Source organism: Macaca mulatta, chromosome 10 (genome assembly GCF_049350105.2).
Source record: "Macaca mulatta isolate MMU2019108-1 chromosome 10, T2T-MMU8v2.0, whole genome shotgun sequence".
NCBI lineage: Eukaryota > Metazoa > Chordata > Mammalia > Primates > Cercopithecidae > Macaca > Macaca mulatta.
Genome location: NC_133415.1, coordinates 109,964,804 through 109,979,860, shown reverse-complemented (window position 1 = coordinate 109,979,860; position 15,057 = coordinate 109,964,804). Strand labels below are relative to the sequence as shown.

Genomic DNA, 15,057 nt, shown 5'->3' with positions numbered 1-15,057 from the left:
GTGCTGGGCTCAGTACCCGAGGCATGAACACGTGTTCAGTAAATGAATCTTCAGGCACTGGTTGCTGCTTCATGATGCACCTTCTACGTTCATTAATCTCATCTTGATAAAGCACTACATTCTCTCTCGGGTTTTGTAGGTCGGACTCCGCTGCGATGACTCACCTTTACACACCTTCCTTTCTTGGCTTGTTTAGGGAGTGTGTTTGTACAGCCACGGCTCTTGACCAGGGACGGTTTTCCTCCCAGGGGACATGTAGCAATGTCTGGAGACATTTTTGGTTGTCATGAAATGGAGAGGTGCCGATGGCATTAGTGAGAAGAGGCCAAGGGTGCTGCTAAACATCCCGCCATGCATGAGGCAGCCCCGATGCCCACCGCGCCCGAGTGGGCAGGCCCACCATGCTGGCTGTGGCCTGTCTGGTGAGCAAGCTTTGGAGCCAGCATTAAAGCTGGCTTCTGTGCAGGAGCAGTGGGTGAAGGAGACCATCCTTTCCCTGAGGTGTTGAGCTTGGAGGAGGAGGAGGGTAGTATGTGTGAGGGTCCCAGGGAGGCCGGCCCTGAGCATGGTGGGGCCTGGAGGAGGGGCGGGCAGGAGGGGATGCGCTTCCGGACCACCACTCTCTCTACCAGCCCTGTTGGTTCCCCACATGGCATTCAGAATGGGTCTCCTACCACAGAACCCTGGCCACATCGCCCCCTGCCCAAATCCCTCGCTGGGTTGGGACACCCTGCGTGACCCAGCCCCTACCCACCTCGGCCTCACCCCCTCGGGCTCCTTGCTCCTTCTCTCCAGCCTCACCCCTTCGGCCTCCTTGGTCACTCTCTCTGGCCTCACCCCCTCGGGGTCCTCACTCACTCTCTCCAGCCTCTCCCTCTCTGGTTCCTTGCTCACTGTCACCAGCCTCACCCCCTCGGGCTCCTCACTCACTCTCTCCGGCCTCTCCCCCTCGGGCTCCTCACTCACTCTCTCCGGCCTCACACTCTCTGGATCCTGGCTCACTCTCTCCGGCCTCGCTGGCCTCCTCACTGTGCTGAAACACACTGTATTTCTCATGAACCTGGCATGTGCCATTCCCTCTGCCAGGAATATTCCCTTCCCAGGCCTCCCACGGCTCACTCTGCCCTGTGCTCCAGGTGCCTCCCAGACACCTTCCCCACTGTGCCCCACTGTCGTGTCCCTGCTACCCTGTCCTGGGTCCTTCCTAGTGCTTGCCACCATCAGACACAGCACTCTACACCCCTGAGCCGATCTCCCTCTCCAGTCAGCTCCCTGGGTGGTCGCGTTCTCATTCACTGATGTGCCCCAGCCCCTGGCACATAGTAGGTGCTCAAGAAATAGTTGCTGAATTAATCAATGAAAAAACAAGTTAGTTGTTCAAGCCTGGGACACAGAACCTACATTAGGAGAAGAGGACGAGGCAAAGGATGCTTCTATCTCAGCGTTTCCAGATGCGAAGCTCCTCTGTGGCCTCCAGGGAGGAGGTCAGTGCGTGTTTCATTGACGTGGAAATATGTCTGCAATATATTACGTAAAGGGCAGAGTTATATGAAACAGGATTGACGGTGCAATCCCAATCACGTGGAATCGCACCCTGTGTCTGCGTCACGCGTGTGTGACAGGGCAAGCCTCACGGGTGCGGGTGAACTTAGAAGGGCCCTGTGCTGGGTTTGCTTCTGCTATCCCTACGTTGAAATGATGAATCACTTTTGAGCAAGAAGTCCTGTGTTTTCATTTTGCACTGGGCCTGGCAAATTGTATAGCTGGTGCTGGCGCCTGGAGATGGATGGGAGGTCGCTGCCCGCACATGGGCTCTGAGCAAGACGTTCCAGGGCCTACGTTCTCTGTGATTTCCTCTGTTTGCAGTCATCAGGTATTGTTTTCAGAGCCCCCTGTACCCCAAGAAAAAGTCAGATAACTGAGTTTAGAGTATTTCAGCCCAATTTCTTCCAAATGACTATAGTCAGGCATTTGACATTTCAAGGAATACCAGGGACAAAAAGACCTAGCTGTTGGGAGAAGTTGTCCCCTCCCCACCCCTGGGGTGTTGACCTCCAAGCTCATGTGTAGGCCCCATGCCCTTCTGGGGAGCCTTGATCCTAGTTGAGTACCAACTGTATACCCAGACGGAAGGGAGGCCTTGGGTGTGTTTGCAGCACGAGGGCTTGTAGCCATCATGGCAGAGAATGCAGGCTTTGGTTTTGACAGACCAGGGTTCGAATCTTGGCCTTGCCATGGACCAGCTCAAAGGCCTTCCTCACTCAGTCTTGCTCCTCCTTTGCAAAGTGAGCTTGCGGCATCTGCTCTGGGGCTGTGTTGAGGATGGGGTGGGCCGTGAGCTCCCAGTCTGCTGTTGGTGAGGCAGGCATTTATTCATTGAGTATATAGCCAGACTGTGCGGTAGGCATCCTTACAGTTATTCATAAAAACTGTCCCTCTAAGGCACAGTGAGTGGGTCATTCCCACCCCTGTTTTGCTTTTCGCCTTTTTAAAAATGTGAGATCTAATTTTCCTAACATAAAACTCACCATTTCAAAGTGTACAATTCAGTTATTTATTTTTAGTGTATTCTCATTGTTGTGCAGCCATCTCGTTGTCTAATTCTAGTACGTTTCCATCACTCCCGCCGAAATATCCCTTAACAGCCACTCCCTGCTACCCCAACCCCTAGCTCTAGGCAACCAGTCAGCTACTTTCTACTTCTATGGATTTATCCGTTCCAGACATATCACAGAAATGCGATCATTCAATGTGTGGCTTTTGCATCTGGCTTCTTCCGTTTGGTGTAACGAGTTTAAGGTTTGTCCGTGTTGTAGCATGGATCAGAAAATGACTCCTTTTTATGGCAAACAATATTCCACTGTATGGATACACCGTATTTTGTTTATCCCTTCATTAGTTAATGGACATCGAGTTGTTTCCACTTTTTGGCCACCATAAATAATGCTGCCGCCAACTCTCATGTACAAGTTTTTCGTGTGAACCTGTGTTTTCAGTTCTCGTGGGTACACACCTAGGAGTGGAATTGTTGGGTCACGTGAAGACTACATATTAAACCCTTTTTAGGAATTGCCAGTGTATTTTCTGTATCCCTCTGTTGTTGTTGTTGAAGGTGAATAAGTGTCTGCCGTGGTGTTGTTCAGCCTTTAGGTTAAAATCCTGAACCTTTTCCCAAACTCGGTGACAGAGGGGAAGATTCCATACCTGCCCTCAGAGCACCTGTTCCATGTCAGGTCCCAGATGGCTGGCACCATGCTCCCTGTCCCCAAGTCTCTAGGAAAGGGACAAGAATAACCCAAAATACCAGTTCAGACTAAGCAGTCAAAGGGTTTTTCATCTTAGTGGCTGGGGTGAGAATGCGGGCTTCAGGGCTGACTTGATCCAGTGACTTAGCAATGTCGGGAGAGATCCGGTCTCTCTGCTCTGCCTTCTACCAGCGTGGCCTCTTTGGAAACATGGTCACCTGTGATTGCCAGATGGTGGCCGTTTCTGTGGCTGCATCCATCCGTCCTCCCTCAATCCTGTTGAGAGAGAGAGAGAGGGCAGGGAGAGGGGGCGGGGGGCTTCCTTCTGGACACCGGAGTGGGAGGCTTCTTTTCCAGAAACCTCCAGGATACCTCTCCTTCATTTATTGGCCACAATGGGTCATGTGCTCATCCCTGAACTAATCACTGTAGCCAGAGGATTAGCTGCCTTTTATTAAACCACAGGCCCCTCCTCTAAGGCCAGCGTGGAGGCTGTGTAAGCCACAACTGCCTCAATGAAAATCCGATTGGCTACCAAGGAAAGGGGGGGCAGATGTGTCTCATGGCATCATCCCCATTTTACAGATGAGGAAATTCAGGCCCCAGCATACAACTTGCCTCTCTCAGCCCGCATAGGCTGGTTAGTGGCAGACGTGGGTTTAAACACCCTTGAGACCCACTTCTTGCCCCTCTGTCCTGACACTTCTCAGCTGAGGCTGTGGCTCCCTGGATGTGGCTGTCCTGACAGCTGCCCAAAGCAAGCCAGACGCCTCTGCTCAGAGGCGCGGAGAGTTTTTGCAGCGCGTGGATTTAAGGTATCTGGAACAGCATCAGCTTTTCAGGCCAGGCATTTTTATTTTGCCCTAAAAGCCTTCTAGGGGGGAAACACAATTCTTAGGGGCTCAGCTTTAATGGTTTCTTTTATAGAACCATTCAAATTATAGATGGGTGAACTCGGGGAAACCCCGCTCAAGAATGCAGGGAAGCCGAACGTTAAAGGGGGTTAAGGTAAAATAGTGGCGGGTGGGGGGAAATGTGTTCTTTTAAACATTAGTTGTTAAAAAACCAAAGTGAACCCCCTGGTGCCGATCTGGTCCTGGGAGGCTGGGTTTCTGGACTTCTGGCCCGACTGGGGGACTCCAGGTGAAGTTAATTCCAGATGTGAACGGGCCCATCACTTGCTGGCCTCTGACCCCTCCCACCCAACTTGGGGGCACTGTATCTGCAGAGGCTCAGCCCCCCCCAACTCCCTGTTGTCCTCATCTGGGTTCAGATTCTGATTTGTGGCTTCCAAGCCGGGTATCCCTGGGTGGGTTATTCAGCGTCTCTGAGCTTGTGCTGTCATGTGTGAAATAGGCTTTGTTTCCAGTGGATTTTTTTTTGTTTTTTGGCTTTGAAATACTCATCACCCCCAGGCATGGTGTTACATATATATTGCCAATGACCACATCATCGTCGGCCAATGGAGAGGTAGTGTGTTCTTGGGTCCATCTGCAGAGCACAGGACATGGAGTTTGCTCCCTCCACTTTCCTCCCCTGTTTTCCGGGACCCCATACCCTGCTGGTGTCCCCATTCTTCCTGCCCAAGCTTCTTTCAGATCCTTCCTTACTGGGTACTCCTGCACAGTCTCCACTGCATTCTCCTGACCTCTCAGTGGAAGACAGAGGCCACCTAGGCTCAGTCTTCACATTGCTTCTCAGGCTGCACATTTTCCCCAGGCGAGCTCATCCAGTCTTCTGGCTTTAAATCCCATCTCTATGCTGGGGATGCCCAAGCTTACATTACTATCTGGACCACTGCCCTGAGCTAGCATTTATTGAGTACTTAGGGTGTGCAAAGCTCTGCCTTGAGCTAGCATTTATTGAGCACTTAGGGTGCACAAAGCTCTGCCCTGAGCCCCAGCTGTGCATTAAGTGACAGAGGCAGGGCTTTGAACCCAGGCGGTCTGGCCTGGGCGCGGCTGCCTCCCTTACTAGCCCAGAGCTCATCTCTTCCAATTGATCAATTGATCAAGCCTAGGCCAGACCTCTGCTGCCCACCTGACACCTTCCTTTTGGTGTCAAGTAGGGATTTCAGATAATATCTGCTAAAGCAAACTGCATTTTGTCTTCTACCCTCTATTTCCCAGCTTATGCTCCATTGCCTCAGTTTCCCTACCTTGGTAAATAGCCCCTCTCTTCTTCCAGGGGCTTGAGCCAAGAGCATGCCAGTCTCATGAGACTCCCCTTTATCTCACACCTTTTATAATCCCTCCCCAAATTCAGTCCTAAATCTGCCACTTTCCTGGTTTGGAGGCTGTGTTCTCGTTATTTGAGATGTCACCTTTGGGGGAAACTGGATGAAGGGCACCTGGGACCTCCCTGTACATTGTCTTTCAACTTCCTGTGAATCTGTAATCATTTCACAGCAAAAAGTTAAAACCAAAATAAATTCTAAAGGTGGATTTTAAAAATGAACTCTTGAGGATCTGGCCATTTCTCACCAGCCTCCCTCCCCACCACCCTGGGTCCAGTCTCACGTCACCTCTGACCTGAACCATTCTGTTGCCTCCACCTGGTCTCCCTGCTTCCAGGTTGACCCCTGCAGTCGGGTCTCCAGGGGCAGCCTGAGTGACCTTATAAAAACCACTGAAAGTCCCACCCTAGTGGTTATCACTTCTTGCAGAGTGCCTTGGTGTCCTAACCAGGGCCCTGGATGTGAAGTTCCACTCACTGGGTGGCTTGAAACAACAGGGCTTTATTCTCTCACAGTCTGGAGGCTAGAAGTCCAAAGTCAAGGTGCCCCACAGGGTTGTCCTCTTACAAAGGCTCCAGGGAGGAATCCCTCCTTGCCTCTTCCAGCTTCAGTGGCTCCTGGTCATCTTTGGTGCTTCATGGCCTCTGTCTGCCCCGGGCTGTTTGCATCTGTGTCTTTATGTGGCCTTCTTATGGGGACACTAGTCACTGGATTAACGCTCATCCTAATCCAGTATGAGCTTATTTTAACTGACGACAGCACATCTGCAAAGACCATGCTTCCAAATGAGGTCACATCCTGAGGTTCTGTGTGGGTGTGAATTTTAGGGGACACCAGCCACCCAGGACACTGGGCTGAGGCAGGTGCTTGTGGGTGTGAATTTTAGGGGACACCAGCAATGCAGGACAGTGGGCTGAGGCAGGTGCTCGTGGCTGTGAATTTTAGGGGACACCAGCCACACAGGACACTGGGCTGAGGCAGGTGCTTGTGGGTGTGAATTTTAGGGGACACCAGCAATGCAGGCCACTGGGCTGAGGCAGGTGCTCGTGTTGCCAATAGGACCCAACCTGACTCATGCCCGTTCTGCCCCTCCCAGTTGTCCCTGCTACTTGCCCCTGCCCCTTGAACATACCCTCCTCACTCCTGCCTCCATACATTCACCTCTGCAGTTCCCTCTGCCTGGAATACACTCTTCCCAAACATCTACTGAGCCCCCTCACTCACTGTTACCCAGATCTCTACTGAGATGGCCCCTGTAGTCATTAGGGTTGTTTGTAGTTGCTCCCACCTTCCCTGGCACAGAGCAAGATCGCCCCCCAACTCCCTGATATTAGGCAGATACCATGACCTGCTTTGGCCAATGGAATGTGAGTGGCACTTATGGGGTTTGCTAGCTTGCCACCTTCCGCAGCCCTCAGCCTGGTTCCCCACCCCTTATATTTCCTGCCTGCCTTCCCCACTTGCATGGAAACCCAGAGAACAGGACGTTTTCTTGGCTGCTCTCGCAGTTGTGTTCCAAGTTCCTTAAACAGTACCTGGCCTAGAGTGAGTACTCAATAAATACTTGCTGGATAGAGGAATAAAGAGTTCATGAATGAACCGGGAGGCGTAGCGTCTCTGCAGCCCTGTCCCGCTCGTGGCCCTCCTGTAACTACTCTTCTGTGCACTTGGCTGCTTCCTGTCCAGGGCAGAGCATCAACCCCAAGTTGGCAGGCCTGATTGGGCGGCACGGGCCCCAGAATAAGCAGCCCTTCATGGTGGCTTTCTTCAAGGCCACGGAGGTCCACTTCCGCAGCATCCGGTCCACGGGGAGCAAACAGCGCAGCCAGAACCGCTCCAAGACGCCCAAGAACCAGGAAGCCCTGCGGATGGCCAATGTGGCAGGTACGCCCAGGTAGGGGGGATCACAGACTCACCACAGGAACCCAGCAGGGCCCCAGCGGGACCCAGCAGGGGACTGACTCAAAATCCATTCAGGTGCTCGCCAGATGGCTCAGGAAGAAAACCCCCAAATCCTTCCCTACACAGAGCATCTTAATTCTGTAAAAGTAATAAACTAGCTTAAAAATGCAAGTTGCAAAACATTAGTATAATACAATGCCAAGCGTGTAGATATTTAAATAGACAGAACAATGGCAGCGCTTGCAGCTACACAGAGATGAAGGAAGACTCTGAAACATGGATGGGAAGACCCCCGGGGAGCTTACCCCATGGAAGGAGGGGGAGGAAGAAATGGGGAGGTAGAATTTGCTGTTTCTTTATTTCATAAAATGAAACATATTTTAAATTCATGGCAAACTTTAATACTTGATAAATATATATGTATATATGTATATTTGTATGTGTGTGTGTATATATATATATATGGTTTTTTGTTTTTTGAGACAAAGTCTTACTCTGTCACCCAGGCTGGAGTGCAGTCGTGCGATCTCAGCTTACTGCAACTTCTGCCTCCCAGGTTCAAGTGATTCTCCAGTCTCAGCCTCCCGAGTAGCTGGGACTATGGGTGTGCGCCACTGTGTCCAGCTAATTTTTGTATTTTTTTAGTAGAGACAGGGTTTCACCATGTTGGCCAGGCTGGTCTCAAACTCCTGACCTCAAGTGATCCACCTGCCTTGGCCTCCCAAAGTGCTGGGATTACAGGCGTGAGCCACTGCACCCGGCCAGGTGGTAGGTGTTTAAAGAATATATGATTTGTGCTACTCAGGAGTCTGAGGCAGGAGAATGGCATGAACCTGGGAGGTGGAGCGTGCAGTGAGCCAAGATTGTGCCACTGCACTCCAGCCTGGGCGACAGAGAGAGACTCTGTCTCAAAAAAAAAGAATATATGATTTGCAATACTTTTCAGTTTGTTTGAAATGTTTCTTTACAATAAATTTTTAAAAAATTAAAGCTAATATTTTCATTGCAAGCAAATCAAACATTAACAGTAAATATAAGTAAAGTTAACGCATTGTGCGAAGGAGACTTCCAGGGGGTCGCACTCTGCAGGTCCTCTAGAGCAGACAGCTTTTAGCCCATCATGTTGTGTGGTTCTTGAGGCTCTGAGGTAGATGGCCTCCCACTTCACAGAGAGGAAAACTGAGGCTCGAAGAGGGTAAGTGGTTTGTCTAAGGGCATGGTGTAGGTAAGTGGCAGCCCTGGGATTGGGTCTCTGGGGTCTGGGTTGTCCCTTGCCCCAGGCCCTCTTTCCTGTTGGATGTTGCCAGGGCCATCTGCCTGGCCTGGATGAGCTTCAGTGTCCCCAACAATCCCACTGAGTGCTTTCTGACAAGTCACCAGGCATTTGTGGGGCCCCCACAGGAGCCTGGCTTTGTCCCGGGCACTGGGGCTGTGGCTGGGGTGCAATCCCTTTCCCCATAGGCTGATTGGGGAACCGACATTGACAGCCTGTGGTGGCCTGCGGGTGCTGGGGTCCCAAGAAGGTGCATTCTGGTTTTGGGCTTTGGGGGCGGGCTGGCCTGGACCAGCCCTGCTGGCACTGTGGGCGTCTGTGGACAGCCCTCCCACACCCCTTGCCTGGCTCACGCCCCACCACATGCAGTGTCAAGTCTGCCAGAAGATGCATCTGGACTCGTCCCAGACCAAAACCAAAGCTTCGAATCAATGAACCTCACAACAAACCATTTTCCAGTGGACTGGAGGGGTGACACCTGCCCCCAGATCCAAGGAACCCAGTTTGCTCCCTATCCCCAGTCCCATCCCGCCGGCCAGGGGAGCTGCTGCCTGGGGGTGCTGTTTCTCTGGCTCTTCAGGAAGCCATTTGCAATGAGCAGGGCAACAGCCTCTCCAAGATGCCAGTGTCTTAATCTCTGGAACCCGTGAACGTGTCACCCTCCAGGGCGAAGGGGAGTTAAGGCTGCCCTTGGAATCACAGGTGCTAATCAGCTGGCCTTCCAATACGCGGGCTCTGTGTAGCAGGGTGGCCCTATCAGTCCTTATAGGAGAGAGCCTTTGCGAGCTGTGGTTGGAGCCATGTGAGCACAGAGGACAGAGGGGTGGAGATGAGCGGGGCCACCAGCCCTGTGATGCGGGTGGCCTGGAGAAGCTGCACAAGGCAAGGAAGGGATCCTCCCCTAGAGCCCCCAGAAGGAACCCATCTTGCCCACACTTGCATTTACCTGCTGAGACTGGTGTTGGACTTCAGAGCCACAGAGCTATCATCCGTTTGTATTGTTTTGATAATTTGTTTGGTAATTTGTTAAAGCAGTAATAAGAAAGAATACGTCTTTGTTGGCAAAGTGATTCTCTTTCTCTTTCTTTCTTTTCTTTTTTTTTTTTTTAGAGACAGGGTCTTGCGTCGTTGCCCAGGCTGGAGGGCAGTGGTGTGAGCATGGCTTACTGCAGTCTTGACCTCCTGGGCTCGAGCAATCCTCCCCCCTGAGCCTCCCGGGTGGTTGGGACTATAGATGGATGCCACCACAGCTGGCTATTTTTTGTAGAGATGGGGCCTCCCTCTATTGCCTAGGCTGGTCTGGAGCTCTTAGGCTCAAGCTATCCTCCCACTTTTGCCTCCCAAAGTACTGAGATTACAGGCAAGTTAGTGCTCCCGGCCTCCTCAGAGTGCTTCTCTCATCCTGCTAAGGAGCTGGGACACAGCCGTCTGGGGGCCGGCTCAGGAGGAGTTGCAGCCTTCTTGGCTCCAGGTTGATCACAAGGCAGAAAAAGGTCTGAGGTGCAAACCTGCCCTGCTGCTATGTGGGAAGCTATTATCTGCTTATCAGCTCTGGGGCCTGCGGTTGGTCCCAGGAAGCACCTAAGGGCAGCAAGGGGCTATCGAGAAAGGTCCTGGCGAGAGGACAGCAGCAGCCCCACCCCCAAACTAACCCTCTAGTGCCAAAAGCTTCTTCCTCCTCACCTAGCCTAGCTTGAAATTTATGTTCATTTTACTTTTCAAGGGAGAAGGCAGGTCAGCAGGGTTGGTGGCCTTTTTCAGACAAGGCTTCCTGACCCCTGGCAGATGTCCTGGGGCCCCCAGATGGACCTCAGTGCGTCTGTGTGGCCCAGAGTGTGTGTAGGGATTCTGTGTATTTTCTTTTCTGGCAGGTGGATCCATTTTTCCAGGTGTCTCAGAGGGGTCTGTGGTCTCCCAAATCAAAAACCAACTGAATTTCTTCATTTGTATTTAAAGCCTCTTTTATGCTGGACTCTTGAAGGCTGGGGTTCAATGCTGAACACCCACACAAAGGCTGCCCTTAGGGGTGTTAATTTAGGACAGGAAGGAGGGGGTTGCCATTCACATCCATACATAGTAACAAGCCCAGAGTCAGGGTGGTGCCCAGGGAACCCAGCCCATCCCGAGGGATGCAGACAAGATTTTGTGGTGAGTGAGCTGAGAGCTCTGGGCCCAGTGGGTGCCCATGAGGCCAGGCTGGTCCGGAGAGGTTGCTCTGGGCTGTGAGACCTGCAGGGGCAGAGGCCTGTGCTGTGGGGTTTCCTGGAAGCTTTGGGGAGGGGGGAGGAGGCTGTGGGGGCTGAAGCAGGGGAGGGGAGCGAGGGTGGTGAGTCAGGCCTTCTCTTGAGAGCCTTGAATTTGAACTTCATGCCAAGCATGTTCAGAAGTCTTTGCAGAGATTCAAGCTGGGGTGTGCGGTGCAGGTGATAAGATCATTCTGGCTGCTCTAAGAAAGGTGAGGAACAGGGTAGGTGCCGAGGGGGTGCTCGGAGCCTGGAGACTCCCTAGAGGATTTTTACAGATCATCCAGGCAGGAAGTGCAGCAAACTCCATCCCGGCGAAGACTTCCGTGTCTTGGAGCTCCATCGGGTGCACGCACCTGGGTAACGAGGGGGAGAGGAACTAGGCCTCGCAGGTTTAGAATTCAATCTGATTTTCCCCACCACCTCCTCATCAAAGCCCCACCAAGTCTCCATTTACACAGCTCCCAGGACGGGGCTCTGACTGTTTCCTGTGGCAGAAATTCATTGCTGGGAACCTGCCTCCTTCCCGCGGATCGCTCGTGGCCCTGTTTGAAGTTCTTCTAAAACCTGCCTGGAAGTTAAGAAAAAAGTAAAAATAAAAAATACCGAGGCCCGGCCCCACCCTAGGCTTAGGCCAGAGTCCCTGAGTGTGAGTGTGAGTATGTGTGCCTGTGTGCCTGCCCCTTTGAATCGCTCGTTCCCCTCTGCCCCCCCCACCCCTGTGATGGGCTGGAGCCCTGCCGTGGGGCCACACAAGTTGAATCTCGGCAGCCTTGTGTGTGCCGGAGCGGGGGCACATGCTCTGGCACGCTACCCCACGCGGAGCTCGCTTTCCTGCCCACCAGCCCCCTTCCCCGGGGCTTCACGTGCTCTTCAGATGGTGCAGTTTGGGGTTGAGAAACTGGGTCCCTGCACTTCCTTCTCCCCACCCACGTTTGGACCCAGCTCCCTGGTAAGCAGCCGCCTTTACCAGGTGACCTGTGGGGGCGGGAGCTGAGCCTGAGCACCAGTCCAGACTTGTCTGCGGCCCAGGCAGGGGGTTGAGGAGGTGGATGAATCCATGGTGCTGGCATCTGGGCTGTCTCCTGCTCACGTTCTGTTGCTTTGGGGTGGGTGGGGCAGGCTTGGAGGGACAGGGGAGCTGGGAGTCTCTCTTTTGTTTCCTTTCCTTGCTTTCCTGCTAATAAGTCCTAAGGATACACCGGAGCTCCGGCCACTTTCCGCTGGGACAGCCATCATCAAAGAGCCCTGGAAGTACAGAGCAGGGTCTGGGATTCTTGGTGGCAGGGCCAGTGCCCACGCCTCACTCGCACACCACAACTAGCTTCATGAGCTGTGCTCAGCCTTGGTCTGTTTGGCCTTGGGTTTGAACTAAGTTATGCCAAATGTCCTGGCTTTGTTTTAAGACAGGGTTGGGGAAAGTAGCACTCAGGCCACTCCTTGCCCCTCCTGTGTTCATGACAGACATTGCTAATAGATCATGGCCCCTCCTGTGCTCATGACAGACATTGCTAATAGATCATGGCCCCTCCTGTGCTCATGACAGACATTGCTAATAGATCATGGGACTTCCTTCTGAGGGAGCCTGCACGCAGCTTCAGAATCCTCCTTGACTCAGGACACCAAGGAGTCAGCAATGTCCCTGGCTCCAGCTAGCAGCTTCACCCAACACTTCCTTGAGCTGAGGGGATGTTCCTTCTCCTCCGCCCTGCCTTCTGCCTCTCCATAGGGAAGAGGGAGGAGAGTCGTGGAGGGGCGTGGCTACCTGTGGCCCTGGGCATTGCTGCAGCCACAAAGGCCATCTTAGGTTTCTGCTTGGCGTCTGTGTGTTCTCGAGGGCAGGCTGTAGAGTCCAGCTGTTTGGGCTCTTCCCTGATGGTTCCTTGACCTTGACCTTCTCATGTTGAGGACACCCTGGCCCTGGGGAGGTCCCTGCTGCCCCAGAGCTGGTTCTCTCTCTCCCAGCCCTGCTACTCCCCCACTGAGGGTGGGGACTAGGGGCCTCCGGGCTCCCCCTGGCTGCCTCCATCCACTCTGAGCACCCCCTTGCAGCATTGAGCCTTGGGGGCTGGTTCCAGCCACGCTGATCTTCCCTCTGCCCACGCAGTCTGCTGACCCAGGCCCCAGCTTTCTCATTCCTTGTGGGGCTCAGTGCCTGCTTCCGATCCTCTGTCCGATGCTGCTCCAGCAGCCTCAGGCATGGAGGGCGCCTCGTCCCCGCTGCTCAGCATCCTCATCCAGGAATGCCTCGCCCTTGGATGCCTCCCCACCCTCCTATCTCACTTCCTTTTGGTCCTTATCCACACGTCACCTCCTCAGAAGAGCGCCTGCCAGCACCCCCTGCAGCATGCCCACTCGCTGCAGCTCTCCTGCCTTGTCTTCCTCTGTAGCCCTCATCTCCGTGTAAGTCATGTGCACTCACTTACCTATGACCCGCCTCTCATTCTGGAAAAGCCCCTGAGTGGCAGGCCTTTGCTGTCTTACACCCGGGACTCATCTCATGCCTGTACACTAGGAAGCAGCCCCTAGCAATGGCTGAATGAATGACTCCACCAGGCATGCAGGCGGTGAGGGCAGGGCACCCAGGGCAAGCGCTCCCACCCCACAGCCTGGAGGCCCCCTGCCCCGCCCCAGCCTTCACAGAGGTCACTTCGCAGAGAGTCTCGAGTGTCTCCTCAGGACCAGGTCTAAACACATGTGATTCGGTTATAATCAATTAAATGTAATTTCCTCATTGGTGTGCATATCTTTCCACATTGCTTTTCTGAACTATAGATAAATTTTATATCTATATAAATAGATACATTCAAAAATGGCATTTTGGAGGCCAAGGCGGGCGGATCACCTGAGGTCAGGAGTTTGTGACCAGCCTGGCCAACATGGTGAAACCCCCATCTCTAATAAATATACAAAAATTAGCCGGGCATGGTGATGAGTGCCTATAGTTCCAGCAGGAGAATCACTTGAACCCAGGAGGCAGAGGTTGCAGTGAGCCAAGATTGCACCACTGTACTCCAGCCTGGTCAATAGAGCAAGACTCTGTCTCAAAAAAAAAAAAAAAAATTGCTGATGAAAACAAAAGCAACCTGCTTTTCAGTCCCCAGCAGGGAGCATGGTGCTCCTGTCTCAGCCTGAGCCTTGGAGGCAGGTTCCCGACTCCTGTACTCTCCATGCTGTTCTCCCTTCTCCTGCCTCCTTCCTCCTCAACACTCTTCTTTCTCCTTCTTTCTGCTTTCCACTCTCGCTCGCTGTCTCTAGCCCATTTCATTCCAGAATTGTTCTCAGTCATGGGGTAGCTAAGGCGGCTGCACACTGAAGGTTTCCAGGACCAACAGAATGTCCAGTCTGTGCCTGAGGAGGTGTCCTAATTTGCAGTATGTGGTCCATGGGAGGCTAGCTTACTGTACCACTCCTGTCCCACCCATTTTACAGATGAGGAAAGTGAGGCTCAGGGAAGGGAGTTCAGCGATGCCCTTCTTATCTTACTATTTCTCATTATCCTAGAAATCATGCAGATAGAATTCTCGTGAATCAGAGAAAAGTCAAAAATTGGGTGATGTTCCACTCTTTGATATATACCCTAATGGCATGTTGGGCATGTTGTGGGTGTGGAGGAAACAGCCATGCATTCAAATAGTTAACAGGTGTGTGTGCGTGAATGGAGAATGTGTGTAGTTTTAAATTTCCCTAACAAGTGGGCTAGAAGAAGAATAAAATATGAAACTGACATGAACACTCAAGGTTACCCCAGGAGGTATAGGAGCTCTCTTCATTTTGCAAACCAGGAGTCCAAGATCTAGGAGAGCTGGGGTTGGACTCCATAGCTGGAGCAGTCTCCAGGGCCTGGTCTTGACTCACAGGTTAGACTCCACTCAGAGGCTGACTGTGCTCCAGGGTCTACACCTCTAAGGGTGACACCTGAGCTCAAACTGACCACCATTTTCTATGTGGGATGAGCCTTCACAGGGCGGCCAGTTGGGATGGGTTGAGGGTTGGCTGCAGATATCAGAAACCCAAGTCAAATGCGCTTCAACCAGTACAAAATTCATCAGCCCACAGAGCCGAGGTTGGGTGGACATTAGGGTTGGTGGATCCAGGAGCTTAACAGTGTCCTCCGAGCCCCAGCTCCTTCTGCCCCCACCCCACCATCTTCAGTGC

General features: G+C 52.7%; 1 protein-coding gene across 1 annotated transcript in view; it reads left to right on the top strand.

The window, feature by feature from the left end:
• The window catches only part of BMP7 (bone morphogenetic protein 7), a 100,698-nt gene that overhangs the window by 78,125 nt on the left and 7,516 nt on the right, over window positions 1-15,057 (top strand). The window contains exon 4 of the mRNA XM_001089245.5: window positions 7,168-7,365. Within this exon, the coding sequence (XP_001089245.1) occupies window positions 7,168-7,365 (198 nt within the window). The remainder of the gene's footprint in view (window positions 1-7,167; window positions 7,366-15,057) is intronic.